The sequence below is a fragment of the Staurois parvus genome, unplaced genomic scaffold, assembly GCF_062004578.1.
Source record: "Staurois parvus isolate SC_StPar_1 unplaced genomic scaffold, SC_StPar_1.0 ptg000299l, whole genome shotgun sequence".
Lineage (NCBI taxonomy): Eukaryota > Metazoa > Chordata > Amphibia > Anura > Ranidae > Staurois > Staurois parvus.
The window spans coordinates 21,410,066-21,422,756 of NW_028318095.1; the positions used below are offsets into that span (position 1 = coordinate 21,410,066).

At 45.8% G+C, this 12,691-nt stretch overlaps 1 protein-coding gene across 17 annotated transcripts in view; it reads right to left on the reverse strand.

The window, feature by feature from the left end:
* MYO18A (myosin XVIIIA) overlaps window positions 1–12,691 on the reverse strand; it is a 462,365-nt gene that overhangs the window by 98,745 nt on the left and 350,929 nt on the right. For all 17 annotated transcript variants that reach the window (XM_089683011.1, XM_089683012.1, XM_089683010.1 and 14 more), the window contains 3 exons: window positions 11,420–11,574; window positions 5,395–5,518; window positions 67–267 (listed from right to left, as the gene is read on the reverse strand). In XM_089683011.1, coding sequence (XP_089539137.1) covers window positions 67–267; window positions 5,395–5,518; window positions 11,420–11,574 — 480 coding nt within the window. The remainder of the gene's footprint in view (window positions 1–66; window positions 268–5,394; window positions 5,519–11,419; window positions 11,575–12,691) is intronic.

Below are 12,691 nucleotides of genomic sequence, written 5' to 3' on the forward strand. Positions count from 1 at the left end.
CAAATATACCTCTGTGTTTGTACTACTAAAGTATCCTTCCTGACTATAAAATTCAAACTCCCATACCTGCTCCAGCATTTGTATGGTTCCAGCTTGTTCATCCAATTCTTCCTCTTGGTCTTTAACTTTAGCTTCTAAGTCTCGCAGTTGTTTCTTGACCTTTGCTAGTGAAGCTTCATCCTTGGACTCCTGTGATGAAAGGTCCTGAAGTTCTGCCTCCAACTGCTCAACCTTGTGTGTCAAGACTGCGATTTCTGAGTCTTTCTCCTGGTCAAGAAATGTATATGTATTAGATACTTTAAGGCTCAAACATGTAAATATTTGCCTTTCTACAGCAAGAAGTGCAAAAAAAAACAATGTACATATATAGTGAACCTTAATCCAGACATGTAAAAGCACCAACAACTGACAGGACTGCTATTGAAAAAAGTGGCTTGTTTCAGATGAAACAAATATCAGCGTAGGTAGGAAAAAAAGGCAAAATTACAAGAAAGCACTGGCTTATTGATTTTAAAGAAGTTTAAGCTGGTGGAAGAGAGAATAAAATGTTATCCCGCTGAGATAAGCACGCCATGCAGTGCAAGTGTTTAGAAATGAAACAGAGCCTTTTAAAGTAACAAATGGCTACTAATTCCTGGACTGCTGCAGAAAACCTTACTGGGAGGAGGTCTGCAAGATAAAGGTGCCAATTTGTACAAATGAATATGATTGGCTCTTTAGCGGTATACTATTGTATGTTTTAGGGAGAGCTCCAGCTCCAAAAACAAAAAATATACATAAAAGAACTATATGAATAAGAAAAAAAGTGCTCACATCAGGGTCCCAATAATTCCAAGTCTGGAGTCTGCAAATATGGTACTCAGGCTCCAAGTGTCCTCTTAGTCACTCATGCCAGATACAAACGAATGGTCGAAACATGTAAGCAGTTTTTATCTGGCATCACCTTGTAGCAAATAAAGATTTAATACGGATGCTTTGAGTTGTCATATACATCGCAGCCTGTATTTTTCTTGTGGTTACCTATGGGTTTTCCTTTGTATCCTGAACAATTCTTCCCATTTCTGACTTTCATTTTTAACTAAGAGTTGCCTGGCTGTCACCAGCGACCATTTGGCTTCAGTGCTTTGAGTCACTAAGCCAGAAATGCATGCAAATGTAGACTTTTTTTTAACCTTAGTAAATTTGTTTGCAGGCTTATTATAAAAGGGAATTTTATTAGCAGAGAAAGTATTACTTTTGTAACCCCTAAAATTATATCAGTTCCTTAATGAATGTGGTGTTTTCTTTAACCACTTGAGCCCCAGAGGATTTACCCCCCTTAATGACCAGGCCTTTTTTTGCTGTTTGGCGCTGCACTAATTCAAATGATAATTGCGCGGTCATGCAATGCTGTACCCAAACAAAATTTACGTCCTTTTTTTCACACAAATAGAGCTTTCTTTTGGTGGTATTTGATCACCTGTGCGCTTTTTATTTTTTGCGCTATAAACAAAAAAACCACAAAAATTTTGAAAAAAAACAATATTTTCTACTTTCAGCTATAAAAAATATATCGTAAACTCAAAGTTAGTCATAAATTTAAGCCAAAATGTATTCTGCTACATGTTTTTGGTAAAAAAAATCCCAATAAGTGTATATTGATTGCTTTGTGTGAAAGTTATAGCGTCTACAAACTATGGTATAGATACTGTAATTTATGCCTTTCTTTGCTATACAGCGCTGCACTAACTCAAATGATAATTGCACGGTCATGCAATGCTGAATCCAAACGAAAATTACGTCCTTTTTTTCACACAAATAGAGCTTTCTTTTGGTGGTATTTGATCACCTGTGCGCTTTTTATTTTTTGCGCTATAAACAAAAAACCACAAAAATTTAAAAAAATAACAATATTTTCTACTTTCAGCTATAAAAAATATATTGTAAACTCAAAGTTAGTCATAAATTTAAGCCAAAATGTATTCTGCTACATGTTTTTGGTAAAAAAAATCCCGTGCATTAGCGGGCAAACTGGCGCTATCTAGGAGGGGCGCTAACACTATCGGAAGTCACCAGTGACACTAATACAGTGATCAGTAAAAATCTGTTCACTGTAATCAATGACACTGGTGACAGGGCAGTGAAGGGGTTAACTGGGGGGGGGGGCGATCAAGGGGTTAAATGGGATTTCTGGTGCACTAGCGGGCAATCTGGCGCTATCTGGGAGGGGCGCTAACACTATCGGAAGTCGCCAGCGACACTGATACAGTGATCAGTAAAAATCGGTTCACTGATCAGTGACACTGGTGACAGGGCAGTGAATGGGTTAACTGGGGGGGGGGGGCAATCAAGGGGTTAAACGGGATTACTGGTGTACTGTCGGGCAAACTGGCGCTATCTGGGAGGGGCGCTAACTCTATCGGAAGTCGCCAGCGACACTGATACAGTGATCAGTAAAAATTGGTTCACTGATCAGTGACACTGGTGACAGGGCAGTGAAGGGGTTAACTGGAGGGGGGGGGGTGATCAAGGGGTTAAACGGGATTACTGGTGTACTGGCGGGCAATCTGGCGCTATCTGGGAGGGGCGCTAACACTATCGGAAGTCGCCAGCGACACTGATACAGTGATCAGTAAAAATCGGTTCACTGATCAGTGACACTGGTGACAGGGCAGTGAATGGGTTAACTGGGGGGGGGCAATCAAGGGGTTAAACGGGATTACTGGTGTACTGGCGGGCAAACTGGCGCTATCTGGGAGGGGCGCTAACTCTATCGGAAGTCGCCAGCGACACTGATACAGTGATCAGTAAAAATTGGTTCACTGATCAGTGACACTGGTGACAGGGCAGGGAAGGGGTTAACTGGAGGGGGGGGGGGGTGATCAAGGGGTTAAACGGGATTACTGGTGTACTGGCGGGCAATCTGGCGCTATCTGGGAGGGGCGCTAACTCTATCGGAAGTCGCCAGCGACACTGATACAGTGATCAGTAAAAATTGGTTCACCGATCAGTGACACTGGTGACAGGGCAGTGCAGGGGTTAACTGGGGGGGGGGGCGCGATCAAGGGGTTAAACGGGATTACTGGTGTACTGGCGGGCAAACTGGCGCTATCTGGGAGGGGCGCTAACTCTATCGGAAGTCGCCAGCAACACTGATACAGTGATCAGTAAAAATTGGTTCACTGATCAGTGACACTGGGTGACAGGGCAGTGAAGGGGTTAACTGGAGGGGGGGGGGGGCAATCAAGGGGTTAAACGGGATTACTGGTGTACTGGCGGGCAATCTGGCGCTATCTGGGAGGGGCGCTAACTCTATCGGAAGTCGCCAGCGACACTGATACAGTGATCTGTAAAAATTGGTTCACTGATCAGTGACACTGGGTGACAGGGCAGTGAAGGGGTTAACTGGAGGAGGGGGGCGATCAAGGGGTTAAACGGGATTACTGGTGTACTGGCGGGCAAACTGGCGCTATCTGGGAGGGGCGCTAACTCTATCGGAAGTCGCCAGCGACACTGATACAGTGATCAGTAAAAATTGGTTCACTGCTCAGTGACACTGGGTGACAGGGCAGTGAAGGGGTTAACTGGAGCGAGGGGGGCGATCAAGGGGTTAAACGGGATTACTGGTGTACTGGCGGGCAATCTGGCGCTATCTGGGAGGGGCGCTAACTCTATTGGAAGTCGCCAGCGACACTGATCAGTAAAAATCGCTTCACTGATCAGTAACACTGGTGACAGGGCAGTGAAGGGTTAACTGGAGGGGGGAGGGGGGGGGGGGCGATCAGGGGGTTAAATGTGTCCTAGAGTGTTCTAACTGTAGTGTAGTGCTTGTGTACTCACTTTTTGGATGTCTTCTTCTCTGTCTGGAACGGAATGTGTCCAGGCAGAGAAGAATGACATCATATCCTGCCCTGTGTATGTCAACACAGGACAGGATAGGACAGAGACCGATCATGTGATTTCAGCCAGAAATCACTGGCTGAAATCTAACTATTGATCCCTCCTGGATCAAATAGTGTCACCCGCGGGTCGGCGGGAGCGCGCCCCCTGCCGGCGAAAGTGTCGGGAGCGCGGAACCCGTTTTAAAACGTGGTTTTGCGCTCCACTGCCGCCCTGCACACGTATATACACAGTGGCAGGGCGGCAAGCGGTTAAAGAAACCCTGTTGCAAACCATTTATTTCAGAAACAATCTTTACATAAAATTATATCTGCATTTAAAGTAAAGTATTTTAGGCATGTTATTTACCTGTAAAAGCCTCCCTTGTGTAGACATCCAAAAGCCCTGAGACTGCTGCAGGCCAACGCCATCTTGGAAGTGATGTCAGCAGCCCTAGCAGTCTCAGAGCTATCACTCAAGAGGCACTTTAGAATATTCTTATTCACTCTTCCTCCAGCTGCTACATAAAGGATTATGTATGAATAAATTGGAGGAGCGAGACAGGTAGGACAGCACAGACAGTAATTAGACACTCCCAGAAGAGGAGAGGGCTATAAAGTGCAAGAAGGAAGGAGGTTGTGCTAGTAAATGGATTATTTGCTTCAAAAGCATATGCAAGTAATAAAATAATGTTTATAGAAAAGGAAAAATTATCAAGTAGGCACTTTATTTTTCTGTGCTTCAACCTACATTTTTTAGCTTAGTGACAAGGTCTCTTTTCTAGGTTTTATTAATACAGCTCTGCTACAGAAAGAAATAGAAAACAAATCGTATAGACTTTAAGTTCTGTAACCCAAGCCCAAATTTGTGATGTCACAGCTTCATTCTCTTCTCCTCTGTCATTGCCAGTTTTTACTCTCAGAGAGTGTGTCACGCACATAACGATGGAAGAGTGCAACCCTATCTAGGAGTATCATCAGCCAAGGCTGGCATAAGGACAGCCCCCAGGAGGTGTGTTTATGACAGTGTGAGCTCACGGAAAGTAGGTTGGATGACGATGATCGTCATTCAACCTAGAAGAATACTGGTTGCGACCTTAGGCTAAGCTTGGAACACTGCTTGAAGCCAGAGATTGTATTCCCATGATCCACATGAAGGGGGGACAGACTGTCAATATGTCCATCCAGAGCAATGTGTGCAGTAAATAGAAAAGGTGCGACTCTCCCAACCAGCCACCATGACATGTGAATAAGGATTGGATTCAACCTGCGTGGCTTCTTGGCAGAGACATGCAAGCTGATGCCGATCCTCACTCACAGGTCATGGTGGCTGGTTGGGTGAGTGGTGCCTTTTATAATAACTGCAGAAGAATACTGGTACTGCACAATTATACAGCAGTGCATCTGCAGGGAACATCCTTAGAGAGAAGATGAGTATTGAAGACAGCTTCTTTTTTAACTTTTACCCTTTTTGACCTCCTTTTTTCCTTTTAGAAGAATTGGACTGGTAGTGACAAATTTCATTAGTCGCACTTACTTCCAGCTGTTGTCGGAGGCTGAAGACTTCAGAAGTGAGCATATCCTTTTCTCTGCTCAGTTTCTCCTTTATAATCTTTTCCCTCTGTGCCTCTTCTTGAGCCTGTGTTAGTTCAGTGTCAAACCTGGGGAAGTTTAAAGACCAGTCAGAAGTTATGCACATCAGTTACTATTATTATTATTATACAGTATTTACAAAGCGCCAATAGTTCGCTCAGCGCTGTACATTACAAAGGGGGACAGAACATGTGACAGAACAATACCAATACAATGCAAAACATGAGGGGATTGAGGGCCCTGCTCTTTGGAGCTTACAATCTAGGAGGGAGGGGATAGTGGTACAGGAGGAGATAGCTGTGGGGGATGGAGTGGTAGGAAGAGTGGAGGAGGTCAGTCAAGTTAGCAGGGGGTAGGGTAGGCTTCCCTGAAGAGATGGGTTTTCAGGGTGCACCTAAAGGAGAGGAGAGTAGGTGATAATCTGATGGGTTGGGGCAGGGAGTTCCAGAGGATGGGTGACACCCTGGAGAAGTCCTGGAGGCGGGCATGGGAGGAGGAGACCAGGGAACTAGAGAGAAGGAGGTCTTGTGAGGAGCGGAGTGTGCGTGCTGGGCGGTACTTGGATATTAGGTCAGTGATGTAGTTTGGGGCAGTATGGTGGACGGCTTTGTACGTCAATGTTAGGATTTTGAATATGATCCGTTGCGCAAACGGAAGCCAGTGGAGGGATTGGCAGAGGTGGGTGGCGTAAACGGAGCGGTTGGAAATGTGAATGAGTCTGGCGGCCGTATTCAGGATCGACTGAAGCGGGGATAGCCAGCGGCGAGGCAGGCCAGTGAGGAGGGAGTTGCAGTAGTCGAGTCGTGATACGATGAGGGAGTGGATGAGCTGTTTAGTGGTTTCTGGGGTTAGGACCGCGCGTATTTTGGCGATGTTGCGGAGGTGGAGTCTGCACGAGTTTGTTAAAGATTGGACTTGGGGCTGGAAGGATAGGTTGGAGTCCAGAATGACACCAAGTACTCTGGCCTGCAGGGCGGGTTTGATATTGGCGTTGTTGGATGTGATGGAGAAGTCAATGGGGGGTGGGGTCTGGGGTGGGGTCCGGGCTGGGGGGGAAGACAAGAAACTCGGTTTTGGAGAGGTTCAGTTTAAGGAAGTGGAGCGACATCCAATCTGATATGTCGCTCAGTAGGTGTGTGATTCGGGCAGAGACCGAGGGGGTGAGGTGGGGGGTTAAGAGATAGATTTGTGTGTCGTCGGCATAGAGGTGGTAGTTGAAGCCGTGGGAGTGTATGAGTTGGCCAAGGGAGGAGGTGTAGATGGAGAAGAGAAGGGGCCCGAGGACAGAGCCTTGAGGGACCCCAACAGAGAGGGGGAGTGAGGGGGAGGTGGTAGCATTATAGGTAACGCTGAAAGAGCGTTGTGACAGGTAGGATGAGAGCCAGGAGAGAGCAGAATCTCTGAGGCCGAGGGAGTGTAGTTTTTTGAGGAGGAGGGGGTGGTCGACTGTGTCGAAGGCCGCAGAGAGGTCAAGGAGTAGGAGCACTGAATAGTGGCCATTAGCTCTGGCGGTAAGAAGGTCGTTGGAGAGTTTGAGTAAGGCGGTTTCGGTGGAGTGTAGGGGACGGAAGCCAGACTGTAGGGGATCAAGGAGGTGGTTGTCGTTGAGGTGAGAGCATAGGCGGGTGTAGACGAGGCGCTCGAGGAGTTTAGATATAAAGGGGAGCAGGGAGATGGGTCTGAGGTTGTTCGGGTCATTGGGGTCCAGGGAGGGCTTTTTAAGTATGGTGGTGATGTGTGCATGTTTCAGAGGGGAGGGGAAAGTGCCTGGGGAGAGGGAGAGATTGAAGATGTGGGTGAGGGAGCGTAGGATGGAGGGGGAGGGAGGTCGTAGGAGTTGTGAGGGGATAGGGTCGAGGGGGCAGGTGGTGAGGCGGGCATCAGAGAGGATCTTGGAGACTTCCTCGATGGTAGTAAGGTCAAAGGTGTGGAGTGTTGGGAGAGCTTCAGTATGAGGAATGTAGGGTGGGGTGGAAGTGGAGGTCAGAGCAGTGGTGGGGCCGTGGGAGAGGGAACGGGGTTGGAGGGAGTTTGAGCAGTGACGAAGTCCCAGCGGGTTATGTCGAGGGGGAATGAGGGGGTAGCTGTGTGAGAGGGGATGGGTTGAGAGGGCGTGTGAGTTGCGGCAATGTCCTTGCGAATTGTGTCAATCTTGTTTTTGAAGTGATTGGCAATCTCAAGGGTGGTGAGTGAGGTGCTGGGTGGAGGTGGGGGTGGAGAGAGTAGAGAGTTGAAGGTGGAGAAGAGTCGGCGAGGATTGGAGGAGAGGGTCTTGATGAGGGTCAGGAAGTAGGCTTGTTTGGCTGCGTGGAGGGAGGAGGTGTAGGTGCGGAAGGCAGATTTGTAGCGGGTGAAGGCTTGTTGGGATTTTGTTTTGCGCCATAGTCGCTCCAGGGCACGACTGTGTCATTTGAGGGTTTTGGTGTGATCAGTCTGCCAGGGCTGGAGCGGTTGAGGTCTGATGTTGCGTGTGGTTAAAGGCGCTAGTGAGTCAAGGGCTGTTGACAGCGTGTTGTTGTAGGCAGTCATGGCCAAGTCGGGGCAGGACAGGGGGAGGATGCGGTCATGGAGTTGATCAGCTGCAGAGTGGAGGGGAGCAGGGTTAAGGTTGCGGAGGTTACAGCTGGTAGTAGTGTGACATTTGGAGGGGTAGGCGTTGGAGGATGAGGAGATAGAGAAGGTAATCAGGTTGTGGTCAGAGAGAGAGAAGGGGGTGTTAGTGAGGTTGTGGGGAGCGCAGCGGTTGGAGAAGACAAGATCAAGAATATTACCGTTGGAGTGGGTGGTGGATTGTATGCACTGTGCAAGTGCAAAGGAGGAGGTTAAGTGGAAGAGATGAGATGTGTCCGGGTTGTCGAGGTTGACAGGGATGTTGAAATCCCCAAGGATGATGGTGGGTAGCTCAGAGGAGAGGAAGAAGGGTAGCCAGGAGGAAAAGTCATCCAGGAAGCGGGGTATGGATCCAGGAGGCTGATATATCACAGCAATCTTCAGGGGGGTTGGGGAGAATAGTCTGACGCAGTGGGCCTCGAAGGAGGAGAAGGATAGGGAGGGGGGGTTTGGGAGGACTCGGAAGGTGCTCTGCGGTGACAGGAGCAGACCAACCCCACCACCTTTACGACCGTCAGGTCTGGGTGACTGGGTCCAGGTGAGACCTCCGTAGGAGAGTGCAGCAGGGGAGGTAGAGTCAGTGGGCTGGATCCAGGTTTCCGTAATCGCCAGGAGGTTGAGGGAGCGGGAAACAAAGAGGTTGTGGATGACGGAAAGCTTGTTGCACACCGATCGGGCGTTCAGGAGTGCACATGAAAACGGGGGGGAGATTTTAGGGAGCAGGGGGACAGATACTAAGTTGCGGGGGTTGCGGCAGGACGTGGAGGCAGGAGGGTGTTGTGCGGGTGAGGGAGGTGGTGGAGGGCCAGGATTCGGGGAGATGTCCCCCCGCGGCTAGGAGGAGGAGAAGGGTGAGAAAGGTGGCATGGGAGCGGGATGTCCAGGAGCGTGAGAAACTACTAGTGGAGGTGTTCGGGTCAGTGGGAGAGTGGAGTAATAGGAAGGGGTGGTGGGTGCCGTAGAGGGGTGAAGGAAGCAGTGAGGACACAATATACAATTGTTTGGAAGGAGCAGAGGGATATAGTGAATGGATTTTGGGAACGGAGGAGAGGAAAATGAGAAGGAGGAGTGGAAGAGGCATTTTGGGGAGGTGAAGAGAGCAATAGTAGGGAGATGATAGCAATGAGGGGGAGATGTACACGTTTTGGGGTGGAGCAGAGGGGTAAAGAAATGAGATTTGGGAACAGAGGATAGTAATATGAAGAGGAGAAGAGGGGATGTATTGTATAAAAGGTACACAGAGTGGGACTCAGGTATGTAAGCTGTTTCCCAGGGTGTTTGCTTGCAGTCTGTCCAGCATGCAGTAGAGTTTCTTGCTGTTGTTGTGTCTTCCTGCTGCTTTAGTTCAACTGCTGTGTTTAACTGCATCGCACTCTTTCAAAGCAGCACTCAATCTGAAGCAGCACCCCCATCAGAGACTGTGCCCCCCATCAGAGATCTCCCCCCATGAGCTGATCTAAATTTATAGGGAGATGCTCAAACGAGCATTCAACTCCACCCCAATTAGAAGCTGATAAGGATCACATGAATAGTGGGGGATGTTTCTCAGGAAACAGGCTACAGTCATAAAAACGAGTGCAGCTAAAGGTGAGAACTGGTCAACATATACACAAATATAAATTACACCATTTGTTCTGAATATAGCAGGAGTCAATGCGTTTTTGAGTTAAGAGTGGAGGTAGGAGAAAGCTGCTACATATAAAGATGTCCTTTTGTGGGCTTGCCATTACAATGGCTTTCTCCTGCCAGTAAAAGTGGTAGTATGTTCGCCAAAGCTACTCATTACCACAAACGTTACCATCACCAGAACCTTCAACCACTCTCTGTTCATGGAAGGGTCTTTCAGACAGGATTGTTGCCATGCTGTACTATGGTACTAGCAGGTTTAAAAAGCTAATGCGCTGAAGCAAACTCTTTTTTTGCTTTACTGCTGAAACCGCAATGACAGCAAATACCAAGAATGGACAGAAACAAAGTGCTAAGGAATACTCAACTCACAATTCATACTAGTGAATAGCCTAATGCACATAAGCTACCAGCCCAAAGTGAATCTTTGAGAGCAGAAATATGCAAACTGATATTGCCGAATTGGTTTTTGAAGGTTCAGGCTCCAGTGTGATCATCCTAAGCAGTCATCAACGCTGCTTCTAGATATCTTTTTGCAGATGTTCACTTTAACCACTTCCCGTCCGGCCCATGTACATAAACGGCCTGACGGGAGCAGTGCAGAAGCGGGTGGCCATTTATAAACGTCCTCCCGCTTCCCTGCCTGTGCGCACTCCCTGGGGCACTGTACACCAATCTCTGTACAGGACCTCTGTGTGAGGTCCCAATCTTGTGATCACCGATTGGCCAATCAGTGATCACATGAATAGTAGTAAGCAAGATGTCACTTCCTGACATCATTGCTTACTACTAGTGAAATCTGTGAATGATCACAGAGGTCACATGGTACAAGGCTATTCACAGCAGCCTTGTACCATATCACAAGCTGTGACCAATCACAGCTCTCACAGTATTTCTCAATGGCTGCAAGAATGCAGCCAGAGAGAAGGAGAAATGATTGCTTTTACAGCCTTTATGGGTGTAAAAGCAATCAGTGTAAAAAAAAATAAAATCTTCATCACCCCCTACAAGTAGTACAGTGTCACTATGGTGACACTGTACTGCTAGGGTGACATTATGTTAAAAATAAATAAAAAAATAAATAATATTAAAAAAATTGTAAAAATGTTTTTAAAAATTATAATTTTTGTTTGTAATCTAATTTGGGTTATTTTTTTTTGTAGTAAAAAGATAGCTGAATACATTTTGGCCAAGATTTATGAAGAAAGATTATTTATTTGCAAACTTTATAATAAGAACACTTTTTTTTTTTCAAAATGTTTGGACTTTTTCATTTATACAGCAAAAAAATAAAAATCCCAGTGGTGAATAAATACCACAAAAATAAAGTTTTATCTGTCTCAAAAAAATGCTAAAAAATTCATACGAGTACAATGTTGCATGACCGCGCAATTGTCATTCAAAGTGTGATAGCACTGAAAGCTGAAAATTGGCCTGGACAGGAAAGGGGTGAAAGTATCCGGACTTGAAGTGGTTAAGCACAGGAAGTTACCTAATAAATCATTCTGGGTGAAAGTTCCACTTAGACTTTCATTGTGATGGAAGGATTTAATCACAGCCCTGTGCTGGGTTTCAAATTATAAATACAGAGTTATTAGACCATTGACTCGCACTGATAATACTGTCCTTATTTAGATCAAATCAGTCACGTACATATCTCTAAAAAATAAAGAACAGTACAATATTCCCTGTATATGTGGTTGGGTAAATATGTAATTCATTAGATCACTGACCTTCGCTGTTTCTTCTCAAGCTCATGGTTACGCCCCTGGTGACCCTCTAGGTGAAGCTTGGTGTCCTGTAGCTCAGCTGTTAGACGCTGACATTTCTTCTTTAGTTGCTGCAACGTTCTCTGCGTCTCTTCATTATCAGCCTGCAAATCTGCCAGCTAAAGGCAAAAGAAAGTGAGTAGTTAGATAAGACACAGCCTGTACACCCAGCAGCCTTCCTGAACATGGATGCTTGGCATGATGCAAAAAATTACAAGTAAGGTTACACTTTGAAAAATAAATCACATCATCTTTTTATTTTTTTATCTACAGTTCATAAAGTATTCAGACCCCCTTCACTTTTTTCAGTTTTGTTATGTTGCAGCCTGGTACTACAATTGTTTAAGTTTATGTTTTTTTCCCTCACTCTACACTCAGTACCCCATAAGTGAAAACAGAATGTTTGCAAATTTATTAAAAAGAAAAAAGTGAAATATCACATTGGCATTAGTATTCAGACCCTTTGCAACAACACTTGAAATACACCTCAGGTACCTTCCGTTTCTCTTGATCGTTGCTGAGATGTTTCTAAACCTTCAAACATCTCAGCAAGGATCAAGAGAAATGGGAGGCACCTGAGCTAAATTTCAAGTGTTGTAAAGGGTCTGAATACTTATGCCAATGTGATATTTCAGTTTTTCCTTTTTCATGTGCAAAAATTCTGTTTTCACTTTGTCATTATGGGGTGCTGAGTGTAGAATAAGGACAGAAAAAATAAATTTAAACAACTGTAGTATCAGGCTGCAACACAAAATTGAAAAAAGTGAAGGGGGCTTGAATGCACTGTATAGCTATGTCCTCCATTTAAATATCTATGAATACAGCCCACAAATTACAAGAGGTTTCTGAAGAACATTTAAGAGGAGCTGCCATTGCTGCTCACTTTCTGAAAATGCTAGTTGTCTGGCTGTCATGTTGATTTACTGGCTTCTGTACCGCTAAGTCCCAGACGCATAAGTCCTCATGCACACTGGACATTTCAGTAACGCTGGTAACGCTAGCTGTGTAAAATCATGTTACAAAAAAGTGAGCTTTTCAGCTTTTGTTAGCGTATTTGCATTTAGTGGTATTTTCCCATGTTTCCAGTTTTTAGCATTTATTTTTTTTAACACGATTTACCACGTTTTTTAGCGGTAGAGCATTTTTACAGCTAAAAAGTTCCTCTAGAAACCCACTAGTCCTGGGTTTTTTTTCCCAGCCAAAAAAAAGTTGATTACAGTCTATGTGTGCATGGAC